Source organism: Kogia breviceps, chromosome 14, assembly GCF_026419965.1.
Source record: "Kogia breviceps isolate mKogBre1 chromosome 14, mKogBre1 haplotype 1, whole genome shotgun sequence".
Taxonomy (NCBI): Eukaryota; Metazoa; Chordata; class Mammalia; order Artiodactyla; family Physeteridae; genus Kogia; species Kogia breviceps.
In genome coordinates, this window is record NC_081323.1 from 10,598,596 (window position 1) to 10,626,571 (window position 27,976).

At 57.4% G+C, this 27,976-nt stretch overlaps 1 protein-coding gene across 2 annotated transcripts in view; it reads right to left on the reverse strand.

The window, feature by feature from the left end:
- The window catches only part of BCAS4 (breast carcinoma amplified sequence 4), a 60,698-nt gene that overhangs the window by 987 nt on the left and 31,735 nt on the right, over positions 1–27,976 (reverse strand). For both annotated transcript variants that reach the window (XM_059037566.2, XM_067012366.1), the window contains exon 4: positions 27,789–27,923. In XM_059037566.2, coding sequence (XP_058893549.1) covers positions 27,789–27,923 — 135 coding nt within the window. The remainder of the gene's footprint in view (positions 1–27,788; positions 27,924–27,976) is intronic.

Below are 27,976 nucleotides of genomic sequence, written 5' to 3' on the forward strand. Positions count from 1 at the left end.
TTTTTTCTTTTAACTGAACCATTTTAAGAAGTGCTTACTTATTTCTGGTGTGGATTTTTGTTGCAGGGAGGTTAGGGAGGGGAGATTTATTTTGCATCAAGCAACCCTCCCCAAGCTCTACTAACCCTGAGGGTTACACAGGCATCTCGAGGTCAAACCAGTTTTACAGAGGACCGCCTCAAACAGTGCTTCTCAAATGTGACCGCACAGGGAACCTCCTGGGAGAGTTATGGAATGCTTATGCCCAGGCCCCGCCCCCAGAGTCTGATGTCGTTGGTCTGGGGTGTGGCCTGGGCATCGGGGTATTTCAAAGCTCTCAGGTGATTCTCACGTAGAGCCAGGGCCGACCCCAATAACTGTGACCTGCTCGGAGGAGGGAGGGTCTGCTAGGCTCCGGGGCGGACCAGCAGGGAGACGGGCAGGAGTGGGGCTCCAAGGGCGCAGAGGGAGGAGGGCTCTGCCCGTCTCTACCTGGGGCCCCTCTCACCACCCTTCCGCCCTCCCCCCGCAGCTCCGTCTACTGTTTCATCTCCAGGCCACCTCTGCCCGCTCAGCCCAGGGCAAGCTCTGCCCCAGCCTTCAGCTGCAGTCACAGGTGCCAGCGCACAGGCGTGTGGCTCCAGCCCGTAGCTAATAACAGCTCCCCCAAAGCCCAGCCCGTCCACGAGCTCTGCGCTGCACTGGGTATGTACGTACCCACCCCCATGCTTGTTCCCCACAGTGACACCGTGACCATCCCCCCCTTCATGGGTGGCTGGGGGAGACCGCGCTCCAGGAGGTGCCTTACCCACCTCCCACCTGTCCGAGCATCTGTCCACTCAACCACTACCTCACTGAGTGCCCAGGTCCGGCCGAGGGCACAGCTGTGAACTAGATGCATCCCCAGCCATCATGGGGCTCCCTGTCTATCTGGAGACAAAGGAACCAATAGGAAAACAGCACCAATGTGCAATGAGGCACCAAGACCCTTGGAACCCAGAGGAGGCCCATCGCATCCTGGAGGGATCAGGAGGTATGCAGGGGCTAAGCACCTAGGACCCCAACCCCCCGCCGGGGGCGCTGCATGGAGGGGTAGCGGGAGGTGCAGTGGTCCAGGCTGCGGACGCCCTGTGCGCAGTGCTGAGTGGTGTGCTGGGCCGCGGGCCCTGAAGCAGCTCAGTCTGGAGTCGGGCCGGGTCAGAGTGCAGACAGGGCTGACGCTGCAAAGCAGGGCCAGATGACGTGGGCTCCTGGAGGCTGAGCTACGAACGTTATCCTAAGAGACCGGGGTTGGGGGGAGGGGGGAGAGAGAGAGAGAGAGAGAGAGAGAGAGAGAGAGAGAGAGAGAGAGAGAGAGAGAGAGAGCGCGAGCGAGAGCGTGTGTGTGTGCGCGTGCGTGTGATAAGTGTTTTAGAAAGAGCAGAGACTAGACTGTAGGGGAAACAGGGGACCAGAGTGGAAGCTGTTGCAGGTAGGCATCCCTTAAAGGTGAGAGTGGCTGGATTTGGGGTGAGAGTGGACAGATTCCAATGTCTGAGCCCTGAAGCCCTGAACTACCCCGCCCCCCAGCCCTCCCTCTGCTGCAGAAGGAAACCACCAAAGGGCTTCAGATAAGGTGGACCGCACTCGGGTGTCTGGGGACCGCTTACCTCCCTGAGTCTCCAGCCACATCTGGAAAGTCAGGACGAACAATTCACCTCGGCCAAGGGTCTGCCTCACAAAAGGGCACACAGGGAACATTCAACCAGTCAACCCCGGGGCAGTCGCTCTTGGCTCAGCCCGCCTGGGGGATACTTGGGACTTGTGTGTCCCCCCTTCTCCCAGCACCTTCCCGGGGCTGCCACCCACCCCTGTGGGTCCTCTGACAGCGCCGTGACCAAAACACAACGGGCAAACGAGCCCCAAGATGCATCTCACAGCCTGAGGGATGCAGTCTGTGGATAAGCCATCATTTTAGAATATCCTCACCCAGTTCCTCCTGAGAACTGGCCGTTGTAGTATCTAGAAAATGCAACGTCCAAGTAACGACAGTTCAAAGACCAGCTCCCTTGTCCTGACACATGGCTTGGGGGCCAAAGTGTACTTGGTGATCCTGAAAAGACAGGTTCCTTTCTCCCCTGATCTCAGGACCCAGGCAAGGCCTCATGGGCCCCAAGGGTGAGTGGCCAGGCCGGGCCAGAGCTGGTGTCCCTCTCCTGGAGATCCTGGGCCTCTGGACTCCCTGTTCTTTCTCAAATGGTTCTGCCAACAGGGATGGGGCTTCTGCCTCCTCCCTGAAGGAGACAGGCTTCCAAAAAAGGAGAAAATCAATATAATTATGAAGGAACCAAGGAGAAGCAATCCTAAGAGACTCCTTTTAGCAGCTTTAGATACAATCGTATCTAGAGTTCCAGCGAGATCTAATGCAAGCAGCGGTGGCGTCTTCACTGGTGATGGAGCGGAAACGCCCTTCCCGCACTCAGACAGCAAGGAGAAGGGGGACGCGGGGAGCGCTGGGTCTTCCGCCAGCGCCCAGCCAGGCGGCGCCGCGCGTTATTAGACGGCGGCCGCGCGTGCTCACCAGGACCCTACAGGGGCTCACGAGGACAAGCCATTCCAAACAAGCTTGCTTCCCTTTCCAAAGGGGCCCTCAGCCGGGAAGGTGGCGAGGAAGGCCGCAGAGGCTGGTGCAGCTCCATGCTGGCCCTGGACCAAGCCCCTGCCAACATCTTGGGGCACGTGGAAAATTTGTGGGAAAGTGACTCACAGCTGCTTGGAGATCTGGGCCTGCAGTCAGCCGGGAAGGGGGGCCCTGAGCTGAGCCAGGGGTCTCCGAATGTGGCCGCTTCAGCCCCAAATGCTGCTCTTGGAGAGCGGGTGGGCTTGGGAAGGGTGTGGGATGCTATTTCGGCCTGTGCAGCCTCCACGTCCCATTCTGGCATTAGCGTCTTGGCCGTCTTGTGGGATCACTTCTGCCAGCTCTCCAGCGGAGCTGCTCGGCCCACCTCCACAGCTGAAGGATGAGCGAGCGAGAGGAGGCCTGACCCACCTGGGCCGTGACTGGTCCAGGAGTGAGCAGGTGACCCCAGATCACCCAGTGAGAAGCAGCCTTGGGACTCGGGCTCTTGGGACAGGGCTGCTTCCTGCCCCCGTCCCCCTTTCCCAGGTTCCAGTGAGGACGCGCCGTTAGCCTGATGGCCACTTCTGACACACTGAGGGGCCTGCCTGAGAGTGAAGCCAACACAAGGAAGCCGAGGTGGGAGGGGAAGCAACACGGAGCCCCGACAGTATCACTTGAGCACCTGAATCAAATTTTGCCCGAGGTTAGTGTCACCCTGGGACCTTTCCTGTTCATGAGACCACGGGATTCTCTTGTTTGCTTAAGCCACGGTGACCTGGGCTGTTGTCGCTTGCAACCAAGCCTCCTGCCTAAAGCAAAGAATAAATCCACAGTAGCGCGGACAAGCGCTTGGACACCAGTGGCGGAATCAGCAGGGGAGGGCTGGCGCGTGAGGCTGAAAACAGCCAGAGGCCCCCCATGTTGTCAGCGTGAGCCAGGCCACACGCCGGAGGCCAGGCCCCAGCCGCAGGCACCCCAGGACGCCAAGGAAACCCAGCCCTTTCACACCCGTTTTCTCTTGGATTCTGAGGATGGCCTGCAACAGGAGGAGTGGTCCCCATCTCAGAGGTCACAGGGGCCAGGGAACCACAGGGCCGGGGTCCGCTCAGGCCTCTCTGGCTCCAGGTCCAGCCCCTGCCCAGCGCCCTGCTGGGCTCCTGCCTCGAACCCAAGTCCTGGAGAATCGCAGAAGGGACTTCAGGGAGCTCCCCTTCCCCCCTCACCTGCAGCTGGTATTGAGATTCTTCTCCAGGGGCGGCCAGGTAAGCCAGGAGGACCGTCCAACTCCCTGGCGCCCGCTCCACGCTCCCACCCTCGCCTGCAGGCAGGAAGGTTCCACCAGCCGGGGACAGGATGGGAGACACAGAAACCTGACACCACAGGTCCAGGGCTCCACCGCCCTCCCTCCCAGTCCCCCACGCCCCCCACCAGCCCGAGCTCCCAGCTGGAGGAGGGCCTCCGGAGCTGGGGTGCTGCGCCTGGCGTGCTCTCCTGGGTCTACACAGCCTCCCACATCTTCCTCACTTCCACCCCGGACCCCCGAGTTCCCACACACCAGATGCGTGTGTGTGCTCGGTCGGATGCACGATTTTTAAAAACTGGAATTAACTGCAAACATGTAAAAAGTCAGGAGATATCTCAGGAAAACCAGACTGCCAGCTAGCTACTCTTAGAAAATCAGATGATCTGGAAGCCCCCGGTGGCTGGGCAGAGGAGCTGCGGGTGCACCCTTCTGGGCCCCAGGGCCCGTGGGGCCACGTCACCTTTCTCGCCTCCCTGGAACCTGCTGCTTCCGGCGGTGGATGCCTCGGGGTTGGCCCTCTGGGCTGTCTGCACCGCCAAGCAGCTCCTTTCCTGACAAAGCCCCCAGATGGCTGTGGAAGCACGTGGCAAGGGGCAGCCTCGGGCCGGCCTGGCTTCAGGGCCTCTCCTCTGAAGCCCCCCCCCCCCTGTCGGATCACTGTCTGCCCACCCACCTCAGGGCCTGGGCCATCTGCTCACTCCTGCTCCCAGAAATCCCCCACGGCCCCTCGTGAGTCCTAGGCCGCCTCGCATCTCCCTCTGGGAAGGGCCCCGGCTGCATATTCCCGATCCTGGGCTGCTTTCTCTCTTTTATTTTTTTAAATTTTACTTATTTATTTTTACACAGCAGGTTCTCATGAGTTATCTATTTTATACATATTAGTGTATACATGTCAATCCCGATCTCCCTGGACCGCTTTCTCTTCAGGCTATAGGGTCAGAGTACTTGTTCTGCAAAGGACCAGATGGTAAATATTTGCAAGCCCCGTTGTCTCTGTCACAGCTACTCAGCTCTGCCCTCCCAGCACCAAAGCAGCCACGGGCAACGTGTAAAGTAATGGCATGGCTGCATGCCAGTAAAACTTTATTTACAAAGATGGGGGCAGGCCAGACTCGGTTTTTTCAGTTTGCCCCAGAATTAAATCTATCTTCCTAAATAGAACAGGAATGACAAACCCATCTCTGTATCTCCCATGCAAGTGGGCACTAAGTGACAGGTCACCAGACACAGGCTGCAGGATTTAGGACCAGGCCCACCTTGCTGACTGTCCCCGGGCCGGAGAATTATTTGGTTGGCTGCTCTTGGCTCATCACTGCAACTCCAGCCTGTCCCGGCTCACTAAGCATCCTCCACCTCAAAAGAAAGGCCACACCGCTGTCCCACGTGTGGGCCAGGTTCTGAGGTTCCAAAGTGTGGGTCATCCTCTGGGAGGCTGAGGCCTCAGGCTGACCACGGGTGGAAGCTCAGGTAGCCAGAGACTCAACCCTCATCTCCCAGGTTACCAGGCACCTCCAGCCCCAGGGGACTTAGGAGAGGCCCATCCTACTGGGAAAACAACAGCTACACTTCCTGTGGCCCAGGTTACACACATTATCTCTGACCCTCACAGCACTCCTTCAAGGCAGAGGTTTCTCATCCTCTTGAGCCTCACTTTCCTCTCTGTAAAACGAGGATAATACCGTCGACTCCATGGAGTCCTGCCCGGAGCACAGCAGTGATGCTGGAGGTGCTGCACCCACCTTGGGACCATAAGGACAAAAGCTACCGGCTAAGGATGGTAGGGCAGCAGCCAGGAGAATCAACCGGCCACTCAGGGCTTTTTGTCACATGAGGGAAAAACACAGACCCTATTTAGTTAAACCACTTTAGTCAGGTTTCTGTTGGGACGCCGAACACGGCCTGATGGACACGTGCTATTACTCTCACCATCACTCCAGTTCATAGCAAGTTGCCCAAGGTGGCACAGGTAGTAAGTGGGTGGATCCAGGACTCAGCCCAGGTTGTTTGTATGATGAAATGGAATGATCACCAAAAAGGTGAAAACTTGTGGATCTCAAAATAGTTCCAAAAGGTAAAATGGAATTCCAAATAATTGACGTATGCACTGCCCCCTCCAGGACCGCCCCCCACCTTGAGTGGGCGCTGCGCGTGGTGACTTGCTTCCACAAAGTAGAGCAGGGAGGCGGGGGCGGAGGCGGGAGTAACAGCCTGGTGGTCGAGACGCCTGGCAAACTCTGCCTCGGCCAGAGGGTCAAGGTCAACATCCTCAGTGCTACGTCATGTTGACAGCGTGTCCCCTGGATCTGATGTGATGAGAAGGGCACTTCACCTCTGTGGTCTTCCTCCCCTAAACCCATAACCCCAGTCTAACCATGAGAAAAACATCAGATCAGCTCTAATTGAGGGACAGTGTACCAAATACCTAACCAATAATCCTCAAAACCGTCAAGGTCATCAAAAACAAGGAGAGTCCGAGAAGCCGTCATAAACCAGAGGTGGCTAAGGAGACGTGACGACTAAATGCGATAGGGAACAGAAAAGGACATTAGGGAAGAACTAGTGCAATCCGAATAAACTGCGGAGGTTAGTTAACAGCCGTGTACCGAGGTGGCTCCTTTAGCTGCGACAACGTACCACAGTAAAACAAGATGTTAACAATACAGAAAACTGCGTGAGGGATATATGGGAACTCTCTGTATCATCACAGCAACTTGTCTCTGATTCTAAAATAAAAAAATTCTATTGGGTTGGGAGCGGGGTGGAGGGAAGCAGACAGAGAAGAAACAACTCCGTCCATCAGCACAGACCAAGCCCCCGGCCTCTCTCACTCCAACCACAGTGACCGAGTCGTAAGCACTTCTTGAGTGCCCAGCCCGTGGGTGGGCCCTTCAGGCTCCCAGCCCATTCATGCCCACAGCCACCGAGAGAGGCAGGTGTCCCTACTCCCATTTTCCAGAAGGGGAAACTGAGGCTCAGAGAGACACTTGCCCAAGATCACCCAACTGGGAACTGGCAGAGCTGAATTCAAACCCAGGCCCGCCCTGCCCCAGCACTGAGCCCAGGACACAGGTGGCCCTGGGGCTGAGTGGGGCTGGGGGCTGAGCTCTCGCCCAGGACCTGGGATGTCCCTCCAGCGTCTGCTTGCCAACGTTGGGACCCTCGGGAGCGCCCCCTTTAGCCTCTTCAGAGATCACAAACGGGCGGCCTTTGGGTAGCGTCCGGCCCGCGGGCGTGACTGGATGGGCTTAACGCAGATTTAAAAGTGAGTTACCTGCCAACATGGAAGAACCAGGATGCTTCAAATAAACATCAAGTTCCTGTTTCTCTTGAACAATGTAGCTACCTGGCCGCACTGGGCCCATATTCCTGTGGGGTGCATCCAGCCGGCCCCTCTCCACTGGGCATGTGCCGTCAGGCTTGCCACTGTCCCCGCCAGGCCTGACTCACTTGTCCGCAGGACCTGCCGAGCCCCGCGGGCATCTGAGCTGGCAGCGGCTCCAGGCTCACGTCACCGTGGGGCTGTTGAGGAGCTGGATGCTTCCCGTCCATGGCCCAGGCCCCCTGGGGTGGGCACGGCCAGCCCGGGCCGCTGCCGAGACCAGCGGCTGCTGCCCTGTGCCCGAGGTCCCCTCCCGCGCACTCCAGGGCCCGGGAGGCAGGTATGGCAACGGGGCCGTTTTGTGGAGGGGAAAGCTGGCTCGGAGGGGACAGCGTAGGCCGCGTGCTCAGGGTCACACGGAGTCAGGCGGGCTCCTCTGAGCTCCTGGCACCGGCCCCCGCCTCAGCCAGCCCGCACGGCCCTCACCACGGGTCCTGGCCTCCCTCCTCGGCCCCCGTCACAGGCTCTCTGCGCCTCAGACCACGCCTGCCCGTCCTGCCGGCCATGTCTGTGTCTGCTCCAGGACCCCCAGGCTTCCGCCCTGACAGCTGGGAGCAGAGCCCCTCCCGTTTCTCTTAAGCAGCCCTGCGCGTCCGCTCCTGCCCGTAGGGCCCGGGCTGGCTGGCCTCACGGTGGCTGCGCGGGAGCTGCCCGCCTGCCCCTCCGAGCCCTGCTGGCCCTGCTTCTGCCGGCCCGGTCACCTCGGCTGCCGGCGGCAGCAGAGGCTGCTGCAGCCCTGGCAACAGGAACAGGGCTGGGGGCTCCCAGATGGGGCCGAGCCCCTACCCGCGGGGACCCCAGCAGCAGGGACAAGCTAGTGTACTCTTGTTAGAGGCCGTGCTGACCCCGGCGGCAGCCCTAGACGGCTCCCAGGTCCCCGTGGATCCGGCTTTTAGCTGGAGGAAAAGCTTTAACACGGAAACCAGCAGAGAAGGAGCCCCAGAAGTTCTGCCAAGATACTGGCTACTAAATTCAAACTCCTGTGGGGTCTAGGAGGCAAGACAGGACACCGGGTAGGCGGAGTCATGGCACAGCCCCCTCCAGAACTAGGTCTCTGACCCAGAGTCTGATCTCTCCAACCTTGGCAAACCTCTGCCCACCGCCCGGGGCCCTCTGCCCTCGCAGCACATCTCCTGGAGGAGGGAGGTGTCTGACCTGGGCTTTGCTTCTCATCACCCCGCCACTGAGTGTAACTGTCTAATTACCACGCACTTATACGTATGTTGGGCACCCGCTACATTCCAGAGACTCCAATCGGAAGATCGCAAAGGCTCTTTACAGACGAGCAAACTGAGGCTTTCAGCGGTCAGGTGACTCACTGTGGGTCCACCCACTAACCGGAACCTCAGTCAACCCAGGTTGCCCAAACCGGAAAGCTGGGGGCCACCCAACCTCCCACGACACATCCAGCCCATCCTCAATCCCCTCTGCTAATTCTTCCCCAATCCCTCTCTCCGTCCGTTGCCACTGCCACCCCGTCTCCAGCCTCTGCCCTTGCCCTCAACTCATTCCCCACACGGCAGCCGGAGGGGCCGTCTTAAAAATAAAGTCTGATCCTCCAGGAAGCCCCGCACCGTAGTTAGAATAAAATCCAGCTCCTCCACGAGGCCTTCAGGCCCTGCCACCGCCGTCCCCAACGCGTGAGCAGGCCTCAGGCGTGTCCTGCTTGGCTCCCACTGGGCTAAGTTCACTAGTACTGCTGTCTGTTTGGTTGCTGGTGTTCCCATAGTTTTGAGTGAAATGCCATTTCTCTTTCGAAAAAGGATTTCAAGCTTCCCTTTAAAAAAATCCCCAGCTCTGGGCCACCGCACAGTGATGGGCAGCCGCCCTGAGCCGCGCCCCTCCTTCCCAGGAGATGCTCTCGCCCGCGTGGTCCGCCGGCCACATTGCTGCGGCCACCTGTCCGCCGGCTGTCTGCCACCTTGGAGCTGGGGGGGGGTTTGACCCCAGGTCCACACGATCTAGCCTGACTCTCTAAACTCCGTCTGTCACCTCCCATCACTCACAACCCTCCAGCCTGGGGCCTTCTTTCTGCTCCTGGATCTCACCAGGGCCTGCTTGATGGGAGACCTTTGCACCTGCTGCCCCCGCAAGGCCTTTCCCCAAAGTCTTCCTCTGCTGGTTCCTTCCTTCCTTCAGACTCTCCTAAGGGACGCCCGGTTTCATCTGTGTCACCTTCCCTCCTTCACGGCAGCACTGTGTGGAGCCTAGCCTGTTTACCTCTCTCCTCGGTTACCCCCCGCTCCCCAGCAGGCCGAGCTCCATCGGGACGGGCACCAAGCCAGTCGTCAGGGCCACGGCCCTAGCAGCAGCTGGAGCCTGGCGCGCGGGAGACACTCAGGCAACGGGAAATGGACGAATCTTCTCACCACCGCAGGCAGAGCAGGAAGGGCCCGGGGGTTGGCCTTTCGCCAAGGCAGGGCCCTGGAGCCTGAGACCAACTATGACAATCACGTCTCCGGCTGAGGATGCCTGGTCGGACCCATTCTGGAGTCTCGGGGTGGCTCAAGGCTGGTGACCCCACCCTGGCCAGGTCTGTGACCCACATCAAAAATAGAGCACACACAGGGACTTCCCTGGCGGTCCAGTGGTTAGAACTCTGCGCTTCCACTTCAGGGGCACAGGTTCGATCCCTGGTCAGGGAGCTAAGATCCCGCATGCCGTGTGGTGTGACCTAAATAAATCAATAAAGCACACAGTAAAAGCAATGCACTGCCCTGGAGGGGAGCCTGGAACAGAAAACAGACGAGGAAGAAAAATCTGGTAACATCCAAAGCCTGGTGTTCAGTGAACGGTACTGGACCAATGTGGGGTCTTGGTCTTGACAGTTCTCTGAGGTGACGCGAGACAACAGGAAATGGGAGACGGAGTAAGGGGGGCACGGAGGCCCTCAGTAGTACTGTCTTTACAAGTTTTCTGCAAATCTAAAATTATACAAAGTCAAAGGTCATTTAAAAATAAATAAATAGGGACTTCCCTGGTGGTGCAGTGGATAAGACTCCACGCTCCCAATGCAGGGGGCCCGGGTTGCATCTCTGGTCGGGGAACTAGATCCCGCATGCATTCCATGAGCTGCAACTAAGGAGCCCACGTGCCGCAATGAAGGAGCCCCCGTGCTGCAACAAAGGAGCCCTGGGGCGACAGCTAAGGAGCCCTGGAGCCACAACTAAGACCCCATGCAACGAAATAGATAAATAAATATTTTAAAATAATAATAATAAATAAATAAGAAAATAAAACTCATCCACGGCAGCATATGTGAAGCACTGAAGGGAACAACACAGATAATGAGCTATTAAATAATAATACTAATGTCACTGATAATAATAATAATAATGGCAGCTAAAGCTTAACATCATCTCAATCACTGTTCATGACAATCCTATGCGGAGGATAGGACTGTAAATCCCATTTTACAGATGTGGAGACTAAGACGCAGCAAGCTTAAGATCCACTCAAAGCGTGACGCTTGCAAGTGACGGGCAGGGCCGGCCTCATGGCTTGGTCTGATGCTCTGCTGTCACCATCCTGAAATTCTTAGTAAGTTCTGACAAAAGGGCCCCAGATTTTCATTTTGCACTGCACCCGCCAACTCTGCAGCGGGTTGTGGTGACAGAGGGAACTGTGTTCTCCATCCTCAGAAAGGTCACTCAGGATCAGCTCTGTGCACAGCATGGAGCCAGCGCTCCTGGCTAAGAAAACATCATGGGGCAAAGGGTGGCCGCAGGATCAATGGTAGAGTTTGGGGGGACATCAGTGGATGGATTTGGCTGGAGCTGGGACTGTCATACTCTTGGCTTAGAACAGGGAAAGGAAGATCCTTTTCCAGGCCAGGGCAACAAACCAGCTGCCCATGCCCGGCGGCACGCTCAACTGAGTGGCCTCCCCGTCAAACGGAGATTCTCCACGTTCACGTCTGTGAGCCCACACCAATAGCTGGCCAGGGCCCAGCAGCTGGCGACTGTCACGCCAGAGCCGTACCTTTCTCACTCTGATGCTGATCATCAATAGAACCCTCAAGGTTTTGTTGGCTGACCTCGAAGGTGGCTGACTCCACGAAAGAATGTTAGAAATAGCACCAATTAGCTCTGGGAAGCAGAAAGCAAACACAGACACAATCGACCATTCTGTCGGGATCCCAAACGTGGGCAGCTGTTCTCCATTAAATAAACAAGCCGACAGGGCAAAAACAGAGGCGTCCACCAGGACCAGCAGGCATTCAGAAGCCGCTCACGGGCCCACCTCTCGCCCCTGCCCGGAAAGACTCTTCACCCAGGGCTGCAGGAACCTGCTTCTGAGGCAACGTCCCGACTGTCACCTGGGTCCCTTCTCTCCCACTCCAGGCATCTGGGTGGCCTCAGGAGCCTCTTCCCAATCCACCCTTGAGTCAGACACCGGTGCCCTCAGAGCTCCAGCCTGGTCTCAGCCCCAGCCCGTCCTTTGCCACCGGGTGGCCTGTGAGCCTCGGACGGTTACCGTCACTGCACCAATCCCATCTCTGCAGCCCCAGGGCCCCGGGCACTGATCTCACGAAGCCCCTTCACAGGAACTCACCCATGCACTGTCCTGGTTGGACCAGGACATTTCATCCATTGGCCCCCCTGAGCGTGGAAAGGGATGGTTTCCAAAGTCTGGGAAATAACGTTTGAGGGCGAGGGAGAGACAGAGAGAGCTCGGTGGAAACAGAGATGAAGGTAATTAGAGCGGGAGAAGCAGACACAGACAAAGGGAGGTAGAGGCAGAAACAAACGAACAACAAACAAAACCCAAGAGAGAAAAATATAAAAGAGAGAGAACTGGGGGCTTCCCTGGTGGCGCAGTGGTTGAGAGTCCGCCTGCCGATGCAGGGAACACGGGTTCGTGCCCTGGTCCGGGAAGATCCCACATGCCGCGGAGCGGCTGGGCCCGTGAGCCATGGCCGCTGAGCCTGCGCGTCCGGAGCCTGTGCCCCGCAACGGGAGAGGCCACAATAGTGAGAGGCCCGCGTACCGAAAAAAAAAAAAAAAAAAAAAAAAAGAGAGAGAGAGAACTGAAATCGAGAGAGATGTGGAAACCAGATAAGGGGGGGAATTCAGAAAGAGGGGGAAACAGATGAAAAGGAGGAGGAAGAAGATGGAGGAGAGAGGGAAAAATGAGGAAATAAGAGAGGAAAGGAGAGGGAAGTGATGAGTAGCCCGGACAGAAAAGTGAGGCAGCCAGGAGGCGGCGGCGGCAGCAGTGGGGACCAGGGCGCGGGGACTGGACTGTGCTGGGAGCTGGGGAGTCGGTCCACGGGCTCAGGGCCTCTCCAAGCCCGAACGCTGTCGGTGCGCACGCAGGGACACAGAAAGCCTCCGCAGCCTCACCCCGCCTTAAACCCCATTCCCTTTGTCAAAGGAATAACAATATTCTGAAAGGACAAAGGGCATCTCAGAAGACAGGTCAGTGTCTGTTGAATGGACTCCATCTGGCCTGAGGGGCAACACTTTGCTCTTTTCTCACTTCACTCGGGACTCCTGGAAACCTCTCATCTGCACCCTCCACCCCAGGGAGGAGCTCTTGGCCTCCTCGGGGTCCCCACCTTCCCTGGCTGCAAAGCGAGAAAAGAGGGCGAGAAATCCTGAGCTGCTCCCCACCCAGCCCACCCAGCCCAGGCCTCCAGCCCCGCATCAGCCTGGCGGCCCCCGCAGGGACCTGTTCCCATCTCTCATTCGTGGCTGCATCCCCTGCGCCTAGAACAGCACCCGGTACACAGCAGATGCTTATAATCGTTAAGAGCTCGCTCTGCCCCCCTGGGTGATCCCGTTCAGCCTCCGAGCTAAGGCCTCGGGCTCCGTGCTGGACGCCTCCGGCCCTGGGCCCCACACTCCAGCCCTGGCTCGATTCACAAGGCAACTTGGATGCATCTCTGGGGAATCACGTTGAGTGAGAAAAGCCAATCCCCAAAGGTTACATGCTGTATGATTCCATTTATAGAACATTTTGGAAATAGCGAAATTTTAGAAAGGGGGGACAGATTCGTGGCTGCCAGGGGTTGGGCGAGGGCTGAGGGAAGAAGGGAGAAGGTAGTCATAAGAGGACCTGAGAAATCCCTGTGGGGTTGGGACACTCCAGAGTCAGGAGACAGGAGCCTAAATAAAATAAAACTGTACAGAATGGATACAACTGTATAGAACTTAAATGCACCCAAGTGAGTCCAGGTAAAACTGGGGACATCCCAGCGTGAGCAACACAGTGTATCCAGGTTGATATCAGGGTTGTGACGTTGTACCACGGTTTTGCAAAATGTTACCATCGGGGAAAACCAGGCAAAGCGTACGAGGGCGCTGTGTCTGCATTATCTCTTATAGCTGCCTGTGAATCTACAATGGCCTCAGTAAAGAATTTCAATCAAAGACACACACGCGTTTCCCCACCTGCGCCCTGGTCCCTAGTCCAGGCCACCAGCATCTACCTCCCTCTGGACCATCCCAGCAGCTGCAACCTCCCAACCTCCGCCCTTGCACTCCCAGCATCTTCCTCCACATTTCAAAACCCTCCAGGGCTGAGTCCTTGCACGGGGCTCCACGACCTGCTCCACCCACTCCCCCCGACCTGCACCTCCAGCTCCAACACGCTGCCCGCCAGGCCTCACCAGTCCCCTTAAAGCCCAAGACACCTGTACACTCCCCTCCCCACCTCCCCCAGGGCGCCAGCCACCTCTTCATTCTCCAGGTACCTTCTCAGTGAAGCCTTCCCTGACCACCTCCTGCCCCCAGACCCACCTCTCCCTGCCCTCCTTCACCTTTCTTTCTCCCCGGGACACTTTATATATTACACTAGACTATCGCTGCTGGAGGACGGGAACAATTCTCTGTCCTCCCTGGGTTCCGAGGATCTAAAACAGCAACCGGCTCATACAGATGGAAGATGATAAGTTTTTGTTGAGTGAATGAATGAATGAATGAGTACATGAATGAAAAGAGGGGTGGTGGGTGGAGATTTGGCATCAAAGGAGTTAAGCCCGGCCCAAGGGCTGGGGAAGGAAAGGGTAAAGGGCTGGGATTGCACACGTGGCAGCTCCCGGAGCAGCCAAGAAGGACTTAAGGGGACCGTAGGGGGAGAAAGAGGCCGGTATGTGTGCAGTGCAGAGGGGGATGGGCGGGGCTGTCCTCCAAGCACATGATCTCTCTAGGTCTCCAGGAGCAAAAGCCCAAGGTACGGAGGGAGAGAAGCCAGGGCAATACCCTGCAGGCTGGGCCACGCTGTCCACCCAACTCCCGCCCCGCGGGCTCACAAGAGAACCAGAAACAGGGGTTGGGGTGGAGGCCGAGCTCACTTTCTGGGGCCGAGGGACCAAGCCTCAGCGGCTTCCCACCGCCTGGCCATTCCCACCGAACTGGCTCAAGCTGCTTGTGGGAATGGGGGGGAGGCGTGGGGACAGGGGTCACAGAGGACCTTGGATTTGCACTCTTAACATCTCCTCCAAAGCCCTACGTGGGGCTGCCGTTGCTGAGAGGAGGATCCCTTCCTCCAGCACAGTAAACGATGTCCCATTTCCAAATTCCTCAAATGGCAGTGGTCCCTATGTCTAGCTGTGTAACCTTGGCCAGGTCACTTAACCTCTCTGTGCCTCATTTTTCTCACCTGGAAACAGGGCTAATAATAGTTTCTACCTCATAGGGTGTTTTGCCCAAATAACCCAAAGTGCTTAGAAAACAGAAGGGCTCAGTGAATGCTGGGTAATTTCATTATTATTACGGCCCCCTGAATTATTTTATTTTTTATTATTATTATTTTTGTTTGTTTGTTTTGTGGTACGCGGGCCTCTCACTGTTGTGGCCTCTCCCGTTGCGGAGCACAGGCTCCGGACGCGCAGGCTCAGCGGCCATGGCTCACGGGCCCAGCCGCTCCGCGGCATGTGGGATCTTCCCGGACCGGGGCACGAACTCGTGTCCCCTGCATCGGCAGGCAGACTCTCAACCACTGCGCCACCAGGGAAGCCCCTGAATTATTTTAAATGATGTCATTAGCTTGTGAACAGCCCAAGGGTACAATTTTGTAACACTGCGTTTTTAGTATTAAATGCATTCAGCTTCAAAACATGAACATTTAAACTGAATCACAATTGTTGAAGCCAGTCCAAGGAGCCTCAAAAATTATCTAGAACAGCTCTCAACCCCTAAGAGGCATGGCTCATCATCAGTCAGGTGGCCAGGCTCACAGGAGATGCTCAATAATGCCTGCTGGCCAGTGACAGATTACGGGGGCCACACCGGGCACAAATAATGCTGGCAACCAGCCCTGCGAGTAGCCCCCTGGCCTGTGGCCTCTGTCCCAGCAATGACTGCTGCCATCTGAGCCCCTCCTGCCCACGCCCCCCGCACACACACTCTTGGGGGCACTGTCCGTGGCCTCTGGAGCCAGGTCCAGGCCAGCAAAGAGCTGCCAGACACGGGAGGGGAAGAGGCAGCGCCAGGGCCGCAATGCTGAGATCCCCAACCCAGGTAACCACGGGCACCTCCCAAGCGGTGCTCAGGGATGTCCGTCCCTGAAGCAGCCACCTCCCTGCTCTGGCTTCTTACTCCATGTAAAAGCCAGGATTCCCCCCTCTCTACATTTCCCAGGTTAATTATTAGGACCCTCCAAGTAATGGGAACTTTGGCCTTGACATTCCGTCTGGCAACGTGACAAGGTGTGATGGTATCAGCTGGAACAGGCACCTGGATGAATTTACTGCTTAATGAGACGTGGTTTATTTTCCCGGCAGAAAGCTGACCATGAATGGAGCCAAGTTCAAGAACTTCCCAGGCCCCTCAGGCATTAAAGGGATCACACTTTCTCCAGATGCCCCACCTCCAGCTGCAGGCATCACACAGGTTTCTGCACTAAGGCAGGACTCACCTCCCTCCACTCACCACGTCCCCCGGAACCTGCAATCACTGACGGGAGCTGCCGGTCCTCTGCGCGGCCCTGCCTCGCTCAGGAACGCCGTGCGACCCGGTGCCAAGATGGTGCCACCCACTGGGCCATGCTGTCCCCTGCCACAGCCCTTTCCTGGCCTCTCTTCTCCCTTTCTACTTTTTTTTTTTTTGTGCACTGCACGGCATGCAAGATCCTAGTTCCCCAAGCAGGGATCGAACCGGCGTCCCCTGCAGTGGAAGCACGGAGTCTTAACCATTGGACCACCGGGGAAGTCCCACTCTTATCTCCTTTTCTGTCGTGCACAGGAGTCAGAAGCATGCAGCCCACCTCATAATTATCTGCTGCAACGCCCGCCTCCGGGTGTTTACTTTCTGGGGTGACCTAGAGCTCAGGCAAGGGACCAGTCTCATCACTTCTGCATCCTCTGATGCCCAGTTCACAGCCGTTATTACTAACAGCTCCCACACACCGAGTCTACGGCACACTAAGCACGTCCATGCTGGACCCCCCGTGCAACTGTGGACCCACTTATGTCCAGTGAGGACACCAGGGCTCCGAGAGGGGCAGCGAGCGTCCTCGGCGCCGCCAGCCAGCGGACACAGACGGGACTCAGACCTGGCCTGCCCCTCCACTCCCCAGAGGAAGGTGGCCACTCGGGCCCATAGCCTTTCTCTTTCCTTCTGAGGAGGGGGGTCCCAGTGAGGGCCCTGAGGGGAGCTGGAGAGATGCAGGACTGGGGAGGGGCTGGGGGCAGGGGGCACAGTCAGGGCCTGTGATTGTATGTATGACACAAGGAGAGACACAGGCAGAGAGACAAGGAGACGGAGACCCAGAGACACAGGGAGAGAGGCAGAGACAGGCATGTGAACGAGTCGAAGACGGGACCAGACAAGACACAGAGGCTGACGGGGCTGAGGTCTCCACGCGGCAGGAACCACAGCCCAGGCCCCTCCACAGGGTGTCAAATGAACGTGTGGCCCGTGGTAGGGAGGAGGTAGAAGAGGTGGGGCTCGGAGGGGACCCTGTGGGTGCCTGTCCCCTCAAGACCCAGCATCACCTGGGATGTCCTCGGGCTGGGCCTCTGCTGGGGAGCCCCACTCCTGAGCCTCCGCCTCGTCCAGAACAGCCATGGTCCTGGTGGGAGCCGCGGGGGGAGGCCGGCCCAGGGAGGACGGTGGCTCAGGGAGAGTGAACTGTCCTCCCAATTCAATCCCCTCTGGTGGGATCTGCAGTGACTCTGCACAAACGCAAGGGGCTGGGACAGTCAGCCCCTCCAAAGGGCGCTTTCTACCAAACGAACGCCGGCGGCCATAGGCATTGAGCGCCCGCTGTGCGCGCACCGGACTCCAGGGGCAACGAGGAGCAATGCTCAGAGATGCAGGCGCTGAGCCAGTTAGCTGGGGGGGGTACCTCGGCTGCTCCCCTTCCCTCCTCCAGCCCACTGTGGGCAAGTGACTCTGCCTCTTCCTGCCTCAGTTGTCTTTTATAAAATGAGGCCAGTGACGGCAGCCCCCCTCACTGCAGCCGGCAGAGACTGAGTAGTGCGCGCCGAGGTCGGCCCAGGGCCCTCAAGCACGGCGACTGCTGTGTAGACATTCTCCGTACACCTGGCTCCTCCTTCTGGGACCCACAAGCCTCGGCACCTGGAACAGGGCCCACGGCGTGGTGGGTGCCTGACAGAAGTTCGCCGAATCGAAAGGGAATCACGCACCTCCAAACCCTCAACCCGAACCCCTGTGAGCCCCATTTCACAGAGGGGAAGCGGAGACCCTGCTCCAGGCCACGGAGCTAGCAAGCAACCCCGCCAAGGTACAAACCCAGGGCCGCTGGGCTCCAGAACCCATGGTTTCATTTATTTTTAAACGTTTTATTCCGGAAATTTTCCATAGTCATAGAACACAAGCAAAAGCCAAGAGGGGGCTATGATAAGCCCCACGTGCTGTTGCCTAGTTTTTTTTTTTTTTTTTTTTTTTGCGGTACGCGGGCCTCTCACTGTTGTGGCCTCTCCCGTTGCGGAGCACAGGCTCCGGACGCGCAGGCTCAGCGGCCATGGCTCACGGGCCCAGCCGCTCCGCGGCACGTGGGATCCTCCCAGACCGGGGCACGAACCCGCGTCCCCTGCATCGGCAGGCGGACTCTCAACCACTGCGCCACCAGGGAAGCCCCCTGTTGCCTAGTTTTGACAACGGTCATTCATCTGGGCCAGCGACGCCTAACCTGGGGCAACCTGGCCTCCAGGGGACATCTGGCAATTTCCGGACACCTTTTTGATCGTTGCAAGCAGGGGCATGGTGCTACCGGCATCTAGTGGGTGGAGCCCAGGGATGCTGCTAAACAGCCTACAATGCGCAGGGCAGACCCCACCCCAGAGAATGACCTGGCCCCAAATGTCAACAGCGCCGAGGGGGCCAATCCCTGGTTTGAGTTGAGTCCATGCTCTCAACTACGCCCTCTCCAAGTGCCGCAGCAGTCTGGTCTACACACTGTGAGAAAGCAGAGAGGTCTGCGCCATGGTATGGGGACCTGGGAGGGCAGAATCGCTCTAGGAAGGGTGACCTTGCGAGGGATGCTCTGGTTAGAAAAGTGGGTGCTGGGAGCTGCATTTGTCAGCACTTCACGTAAGACCGAGGAAATTTCAAATCCGCAGAAAATAAGGATGCCCTACGGAGAGTACTTGGAGAGGGCCCCTCTGAGTGTCTCTGCCCGCACTGCCTCTGGGGAGAACCAGCCCCTTTCGAGAAGAGAGCTCGTGGCCAGCCCTGGGCCCTTGTAGCCCTCACATCTGCCTGCTCAGCACAGCCTGTAGCTCTCCAGGCCAATCCCCGCTGCTGAGATATCGGCCCCCTCTCTCCCTCCCTTGGTAAAGGGGCATTGACCCTCCAGACTCTGTAGTAGACACCAATTTACCGTAGGTCTTTGCCAAGACAGAGACGGAGGCCTATGAGGCAACAGGCCCCCTGAGGAGACTTCTCTGAGGCTCTCAGGCAAGTTTTCAAAATCAACTGATTTCACATGAACACCTGCATCCCCAGCCTCCCTTCCTTAAGAAAGAGCAAGGTCAGGCCACTCTGAGCCTTTGTTCCCAGCTGGAGGGGGGGGCACCTGCCTCTCCCATTGGCCACAGTCCCCACCCAGCCCCTGGGCCTCACTCAGGGCCCTACCTGATCCCAGGGTTCGAAGTTCGAGCCCGGGGGCATGAAGAGTACGGGGCTCTGAGATCAAATGGGGCCAATGCCTGGCTCAGATAAAATGTTCTAACTTCTCTGGGCCTCAGTTTCTGCATCTGTAAAGTGGGAATGTTGACAGTACCTATGTAACAGGTGGGCATGAAGATGAACCAAGCTAGGGCAGGTAAAGTGCTAGCTTGTGTCAACCCAAAGAAGAGCCCAGAAAACTGGCTGCTGGCACCAACACTGTCGTAACTACTATTAGTAAGTCAAAGATAATACGGTCCTTACCCTCGAGAAACTCTTAGTCTTGGGGAACGACAGGTGAAAACACAGATGACTCCCCGAGGTGCTGTGCCAACAGTGGAATGAACAGGGGGTTGGGGAGTCCGGAGGAACGTTGCCTGGGGGAATCCAGGTGGCTTCCCAGTGGTGGTGACATTCAATTTAGCCTTGAACAATGAATAAACATTGCCAGGCAGGGAGCAGGAAGGGTCTTCTAGGCAGGGGACCAGCATCTGCAAAGGCCATAGGCAGTGTCTGCCAGATCCAGGGATGGCGGGACTGGGCTTGAGGACGCTCGCAGGGGACGTCCCTGACGGTGGCGGTGCTTGGAGACAGTGCACTGTGTCCCTCCGACCACAGAGAAGTTGGGGTGCTCCCACATCGGCCTCGACAGTGCCCTCCCAAATAAAAACTCCTCCTTGGGGTAAGGAACGTCCTCCCCATTCAAAATCTTAACAAAAATGCAACACTTAAAAAATCTGACCCCCAAACCAGCCTGCCAGGGGCCCTATGTCCCCCCCCCGCACGTGTGCCACCAAATATCTGCAGTCAAACAAATCTGTTAACGTGTGAGTGCTGAGTGACTCCCTGAGAGCCAGGCTGGTGGGGGATTGGCAGGGGGGCTGGGGACCAAGCACCACTCGGCCTCCATTGTGGCGTTAATATTTGCCATCTGCTCATGTTGCATTTTTACCGCAAGGGATGATGGGGGCCGAAGCAGGAGAGGCCGCTGCAGGGCCGGGAGAAGGCGCCATGGAATCTCCTCTGCCTTCTTTGTGCTGCTGCCTTGCTAGGCCTCCACCACTGAGATAAAGCCCCGGCCAGGCTGTGCCTCCTTCCGGGAGTCACCCCTCCAGGGGGATTGGGCAGAGGGCGAGGGAGGGGGAGGCGGCCCCAGCCAGACAGAGCCTCCCCCTTCCCTGGCCGGGGCGGGGCGGGGGGGAGGGTACGGAGCGGGGAGGGGAGGAGGCGCCGAGCCTGGCACTGACGACTCCTACAGGCCAAGCCTGGGCAGGACAGCTCCGCCCACAGCCTCCCCTACCTCCAGGAAAGCCCAGGACGTGGCCTCAAGCCGCTGCGGAGAGAGGCAGGCATGGACACTCATCCCAGCTCTCCACGGCCTGGAGACCACCTCCAGAGAAGTCTGTGGGAGGGGGGCTTCAAAGGGCCGTGGAAGCCTTCACAGCACCCATTGACTAGTATTTATCGAACACCTACTGCATGCTCAGCCCGGGTAGGAAACTCAAATGCCCACAGGCAGGTAATGACAATGGCAAGATGGCGGCTCAGCAGGGACACTGCTCAGGGGCCGAGACCTCTGCTTTTTCAAGCGAAGCCAGAGGTGTACATTCTTCTGTGAAATTCGCTTTTCTAAATGCTGGCAACTAATTCAAACTAAACACAGGCATACGCCAAGCTGGCCAAAGAACGTATGTGGGTGGGGCAGACTGGGTCCAAGGACCTCCAGCTGCAACCTCCACCTTCTAGGTTTTGGTTCCTGCGCTCAGGAAGATCACAGAGAGGGGGAGAGACACTGAACGAGGTCTAAGCTGGATCAGATTCTGGCTCTGTTGCCTATGCTGTGTGACCCTGGGCAAGTGAACGGCCCTCTCCGAGCCTCAGGTCCCTTTCTCAAATGATACCATTTACCTTTGGGGTTGTTACGGGAAGTTGAGACGAGGCACCAAAAATCCTTCGTGAATGCTCTCGATACAACTACCATCGCTGGAGCAACAGCAGATGTGTTCGTCATGCTGCTCCCAAAAGCTGAGGGCTCCTGCTGGGGCTGGTGCAAAGTGCAGGAAGATGCCATGGGCTTTCCACTCTTCCCTGGTCCCAAATGCCTCTGAAGGGGTGGGGCCTGTGGGATACGGGCCATCATTCTAAAATGCAGAGCTGGGGAGTGTGCTGGGTGTGACCCACAGGCGCAACAGATTTTATTTCCCCAAGATGTTGAACATTTAGAAAAATTAGTTGCTGACTCTTACACATTAGAAGATTCATATAAAACTCCACATGCCCAGCTTTCTCCCCCAAATAGAAAAATCTAGCCATTCTTGACCCCATTTCTGCAAGGCTGCTTCTGGAAATCTCCACCCCTATAGGTAAGGCAGGGGCTCTGCAATTCGCCACAGTCCCCACCGCTCCTTACTGTCTCACACCTGGCAGACACACTCATTTATGTTACCAGATCAGCCCCTGGGCCTGTGCAGGGTGAATAGGTGAGCTGGGCAGGCCCAAGGCCACAGTCCACCCCGGCAGCCTGGCTCTGTGCAGTGTCAGGACTTGGCCCCAAGTGGTTTTGCTATTAGCCAGAGAGCCTTCCTTGGAAAGCACCAGACTGTTATCCATTGGAAAATTAATCAAAATGACACCTCGAGGGACTTCCCTGGTGGCGCAGTGGTTAAGAATCCGCCTGCCAATGCAGGGGACACGGGTTCGAGCCCTGGTCCGGAAAGATCCCACGTGCCGCGGAGCAACTAAGCCCAAGAGCCACAGCTACTGAGCCTGCACTCTAGAGCCCGCGAGCCACAACTACTGAAGCCCATGTGCCGCAACTACTGAAGCCCGTGCGCCTAGAGCCAGTGATCCACAACAAGAGAAACCACCGCAGTGAGAAGCCCACTGACCTCAACAAAGAGTAGCCCCCGCTCACCGCAACAAGAGAAAGCCTGTGTGCAGCAACGAAGACCCAATGCAGCCAAAAATAAATAAATTTATTAAAAAAAAAAAAAAAAAAGACACCTCATGAACAAGATATTTTGGCTCAGCGGAAAACAAACAGCGGTCTACAACAACTTAGCATGGCTCTTCTGTGCCCCTGGGTGCGGGTCCCGAGCGGAGGGCCTGGCGTGGTCAGAACACTTGTGACAGCCACTTGGCCATGACCGGGCCTGGACCAAGGGGACATGGGGCCACCTGACATGGTCTCCACGCCCCTCCAAGGCCTGCAGCCCGTACAGCTCCACCTCCATCTCACTTTCGCTTCCACATATGTCTGAAACCGTCTCCAGATGTGAGGGGCCCTCTGTGTGCAGAGACAGGGCTGCCTCCTCAGGCAGGGTCTCTGGGACCCAGACACATGGCCAGGAGACCTGGGCACCCTGATTGGAGCGCCTTTTCTCTCTTCCAGTTGGACAAAGGCCCTGAGACCCGGCAAGGCGAGGATTCCAGTGAACTCAAGGCACAGCATGAGATGTTTCCAGGCCGAGGAAACGCACTCCTAACCGTTGCACTCTGAGGCTTGAAGGACACCCATGCACCCTGCTCAGCTCTCATGGTCAAGTCTAAACAAGACATCGCTGACCCCAAATGCCAGCCTTAGCTCAGGGTAGAGAATGAGCCCTGGAAATTCCCCAAGCAAAGCAAATTTACCAAGTCCCTCCCCTGCTACGAACCCTTCTATGGCTTTCCATTGCCCTTAGAATAGTGTCCAGTCCCCCTGTGTGGCCTGAGACCCCGCCCACCCAATCTGGCCCCGACTTCGTCTCCCACACTCCACCCCCCTGGCTCAGTCCCCATGCTGGACTTCCCGCTGTTCCCCAGACACCAAGCTCAGTCCCACCCTGGAGCCTCGGTGCCTGCATCCCCACTGCTGGGTGCACCCTTTCTTCTGACTTCAGGCTGTTCTCACTCACCATCCAGGTCTCAGCCTACACGGCCCTTCCTCGGAGGCCATGCCTGGTTCCCTCAGAGCAAGCCAGGACCCTCTTTAGAAACGACTAGCTACTGAATTTTCCTAGGATTTGGTCATTGCCTCTATTCTTCCACTGGATACATGCTTCCTGAAGTAAGAGATCACAGCTCTCTCCCAAGGCAACAGAGCTAGGAATGTGCGTTCATATCCTGATGCCCAGCTGTGTGGCCTTGGGCAAGTTACTAAACCTCTCTGTGCCTCAGTTCCCTCTCCTGTAAAATTGGGAGAAAAATAGCACCTCCGGGCTTCCCTCGTGGCGCAGTGGTTGAGAGCCCGCCTGCCGATGCAGGGGACGTGGGTTCGTGCCCCGGTCCGGGAAGATCCCACATGCCGCGGAGCGGCTGGGTCCGTGAGTCATGGCCGCTGAGCCTGCGCGTCTGGAGCCTGTGCTCCGCAACGGGAGAGGCCACAACAGAGAGAGGCCCGCGCGTACCGCAAAAAAAAAAAAAAAAAAAAAAAGCACCTCCCCCGTGGGGTATTGAGGGTTGAGAACAGCGCCTGGCGCTGCAGGGCTGGCTCTGTCACCACTACCAATACCTGCTCACCACTGAGGGATTAGGCAGTCTGTCTTGAACCGTTATTTAAAGGCAAAGCTGGCTTTTCAGGTCCACCAATGCTCAGAACCCTCCATCTGAGAGTTCTGGAGTCTTTTTCTTCTTTTTCTCCCCACTGCTTTAGTTGAGGAGGCCCTCTTCATCTCACATCAAATTGAAACCAGTTTTCTAGCAAGCAGAGCCTTTCCTGGTCAAGCCCGTGTCAGCCAACTGACAGTTAAGCTGTCTGAGGCCTGCAGAGGCTAAGAGACTTACCCACAGTCACACAGCTAAAAAAAATGCCACAGCGAAAGAGAGGTAGAGTTCTGAGTTAAAATCTTGCAACATTTTAAAAATCAATGTAAAAGTATAGTTGAAAACTTCTTTGCAGTACAGCATGGAAATGTGGACCTTTGTACCATGAAAATACGTATGTTAGCATTAAAACTGAAGCATGGAAGCAGGTACATTTTTATGTCTGGGTGCAGAGGGCCCAGGGTGCCAGGCCAGCTCTCACCCCAGTCTGGGCACTGACTGCGCGCTTCTTCGGCAGCTCAAGTCAGAGGCCAAAGACTTGGTCTTTGCGGGGGATCTCGTGACGAGGAGTTACACTCAGGCTGGCATCCCCGGGCCGGCCCAGGCCTCGGCCAGCACCAAGTCACGTGGTCAGGGGCGGCTCTGGGTCTCTGGCGCTGGGCAGGGGTGGGGGGCTGGTGGACTGCTTCCCAGCCCCACTTCTGGTGTGTTGGGAGACCCTAGCCCCGGCGCTGCACACCCTCCCTGGGCCTCCCCACTACAGCTGCAAAGTGAGGAAGAAGAGGGAGGGAGAAAGGAGGCCAGCAGGGCAGGAGGGGCTGGCAGAGTTAGAAAACACATGGACCAATTTTCTCCCCATCTCTCTCCCTCCCCGGAAACTCCTGTTCCAGCCGATGGAACAGCAGGGAGGGTGGGAAACACACCCCCAAAGGTCCCTGCCCGGCACCAGGGGTGAGGGCTGAGGGCCTCCTGCCTGGGCCCTGTGAGGGAGTCCCCACTGATCCCCTGACTCTGGGAGGGCCTGGCGGCAGCAGTGAACAACCTATTTCCTTTGGGGGGATGGGCTTCCACAGGAGTGGGGACAGGACTCCTCCGCGCAAGAGCCTCTGCCCCACGCCACCGCCCGGAGACGGAGGAGGGCGGGTGGAGGCAAGAAGGCAGAATCTGGGCTTGTGCGGAGGGGCTTCCCACTGCTGGGGGGACCTGGTGTGGACGCCCAGGTGTGGGCAGTGGTCAGTGAAGCGTCCACCTCGGGTGGGCACTGAGGGGAACCGACTGGAGACAGTGTGAAATCCTGGCTTGGTGGGTTCTTCCAGGTGGAAGAAACGGAGATCCGTCCGGGTGCTCTTCAAGGACCCCACCCCCCAGACTGCAGCTCCAGGGGTCAGAACCAGGCCCAGAAAGATGCAGCAGGGCCAAGTGGTGCAGAGTGCCAGCTCCAGGCCCAGGTCTCACAGGTTCAAATCCCAGCTCCACCAAGTTCTGGGTGGGCAAGCACTTCAACCCTTTAGTGCCTCAGTTTCCTCATCTGTAAAATAGGGACGGTGACTAGACCTACGTCACAGGGTGGGATGTGAGGTGCCTGCCGGGTTAGGGCCCCAGTACAAGCCGTGACAAGCATTATTCTAGAAGTGTCCCTCCAGCTGGCACCCCCGGGTGCAGGTGCAGCCCTGGAAACCCTCGGGTCTGCACCCACGTGTGCGCACACTTGCCTACATTGCCTGCTCCACACAAAGCCCTCCCAGGGCCAAGATCAACTCGCCGGGGTTGCTGAATGACTCACCACCCCTGGCTGGGATGCATTTCCTGGAACAAGTCACTGCAGGTAGGGCTGGGGGGGCCCCGAGTCTGGTAGAGATGAGAGGATGCAGGTTCCCGCATGCCCGGCCACACCCCGATGGGATCCTGCAACAGGAGTGGACGGCGGACCCCATTTCACAGCCCCACAGGCCTGAGTTCCAACCCCGGCGCTGACCTTGGATGCGCGACTCTCCCCCTCCAAACCTTGGCCTCTGCCACTAAATGAGGACACTAGTGCCAACCACAAAGGGACAGTTGTGCAGCTTATAGAAAAAGACTGTAAAGTACAGAGACCAAGGACCCAGCAGGCCCCACTGTTAGCACACCTGCTGCAGACCACGGGCAGCCAAGGTCCTCTGTCCTTCCTCCCCCATGGTGCTTCTAAGCCATCAGCGGGCAGAGCACTGTGTGACTGGGGGGCTCCTGGTCACCCCGGAACAGTCACCATAACTCAAGGGACCAAGGAGGCAGCTCCTGACTTCACTGAAAGGCAGGAGAGACCGCTTTTGGCTGGAGAGGGGGCAATCCCAGAGGGCTTCTCCGAGGAGGTGGTATTAACTTGGCTCTAAAGGATCAATAGAAGTTCCGAGATCATGAGATCTGTGACGCCACTGTCTAGCTGCTACTGGCCTTGGGCAAGTCCCTCACCCGGAGGCAGGCAGGTAAGCAGCACATGCCTCAGGCAGGTGTAAGACAAGACAGAGCAGTGGGGTCCTGGCAGGGACTGGAGAGTGACACCCAGGCAGGCATCCCAAGCCAAACAGAATGAGTTCACACGGGGCTAGAGTGGCAACACGGCAACTAATTCCGTTTCCTCATCAGTCAAACGGGGATAACGTTCATTCCCAGCGTACATGATGGTTGGGAAAAGTAAATGGATTAACGCACGTGAAATACCTCAGCAGTGCCTGGAACATTGTAAACGCTCGATACACGAGCCTTTGTGAGAACACTAAGTGGAGACAGGGGAGGGGGGCGTGCAGGAGGGACAGAGAGAACAGGGGAGCAGAGGGGGACCCACAGGCAGGGCCCAAGGAACAGTGAGAGACCCCACTGGCGGGCAGGACAGAGCAGCCGGATGAGCAAGACCCCTTTCCTGGAAAGGGCAAGACCCTGGAGATAGGCCAACCAGGGCTCCAATCTGGCCTTGCCACTTGAGGCAGTGTGGCTTCGGACAAGTCCCTTCACCACCCTGAGCCTCGGTCTCCTCATCTGTAAAATGGGGAAATGATAAAAGTACCTTCCTCCAAAGACTGGCATGAGAGCCAGATGCCATATACGACAGCACACAAAGTGCTTAAAGCAGACCTGACATGAAATTATCCAATCCAGCTTAGAGTGGGGCTTCTCAAACTCAGCACTACTGACGTTCAGGGCTAGATAATTCTCTGGTGTGGGGGGCTGTCCTGTACACTCGAGGGTGTTTAAAAGCATCCCTGGTTTCTACCCACTTGCCTCCAGTTGTGACAATCGCAACATCTCCAGACACTGCCCAGTGTGTCTCCTAAACTAGGGAATCAGTAAGCCGGAGAGACAGAGGTGCTGAAACACTGAAGGTCTATGCAAGGCAGGATCAGTCTGGCCTCAGTTTTTCCATCAGTAAAAGGGACACACTGATCCTTCCTTTCTTATAGGGAGGATCCCAGGAAAGCAGCGATGTGGGAGAGAGAGGCCTTTGCAAGCTGCGGGCTGGCTGCCCCTCTCACCGTCCCCTGCTCTCTGGTCTGCTAGAAGCTGACTTGTGCCTTGGGAAGGGGGACCCCGCCTGAATTCTGGAAGTCACTCTGAGCACGCCCTTAGGTGTGGAAGGAAGGGATAGGAGGGCAGGGGCTGCTTCTATTCACCATGGTAACCCCAGACGGACCACAGTGCTTGGCAAACAGCAGCACTTACTAGCTGGTGGGTGAGGAGGCGGGCAGTCACGGCACCGAAACACGAGGCTCAGGGCAAGCAGGGGCGCACGAGGGAGGCACGGCAACACTCCAGCCACCTGGCCAGCTCCCCACCGGCCAGCCAGACGCTGTTTCCTGTCTGCAGAAGCCAGCCACGCCCTTTGAACTCCTGTTTCCTGAGCCCCTCTCCCTGCTCCAGTGTCTGGGAGGGGCCAGGGAGGTAGGGGATACTCACGTTCCCGAAGGCGGGGAGCCCCGAGGAGCCCAGCCACTTCCGCAGGGCCTGTGAGAGGGCCCCGTGGTCCCGCTCGGCCTGAAGCACGTGGGCTTCCAGGAAGGAGACGTGGTGCCCGACCATCTTGACAAAGGCCTGGTGGGAGAAGGGAAAGCGGTGATGCCACATCTGCACAGACTAGCGTGTGT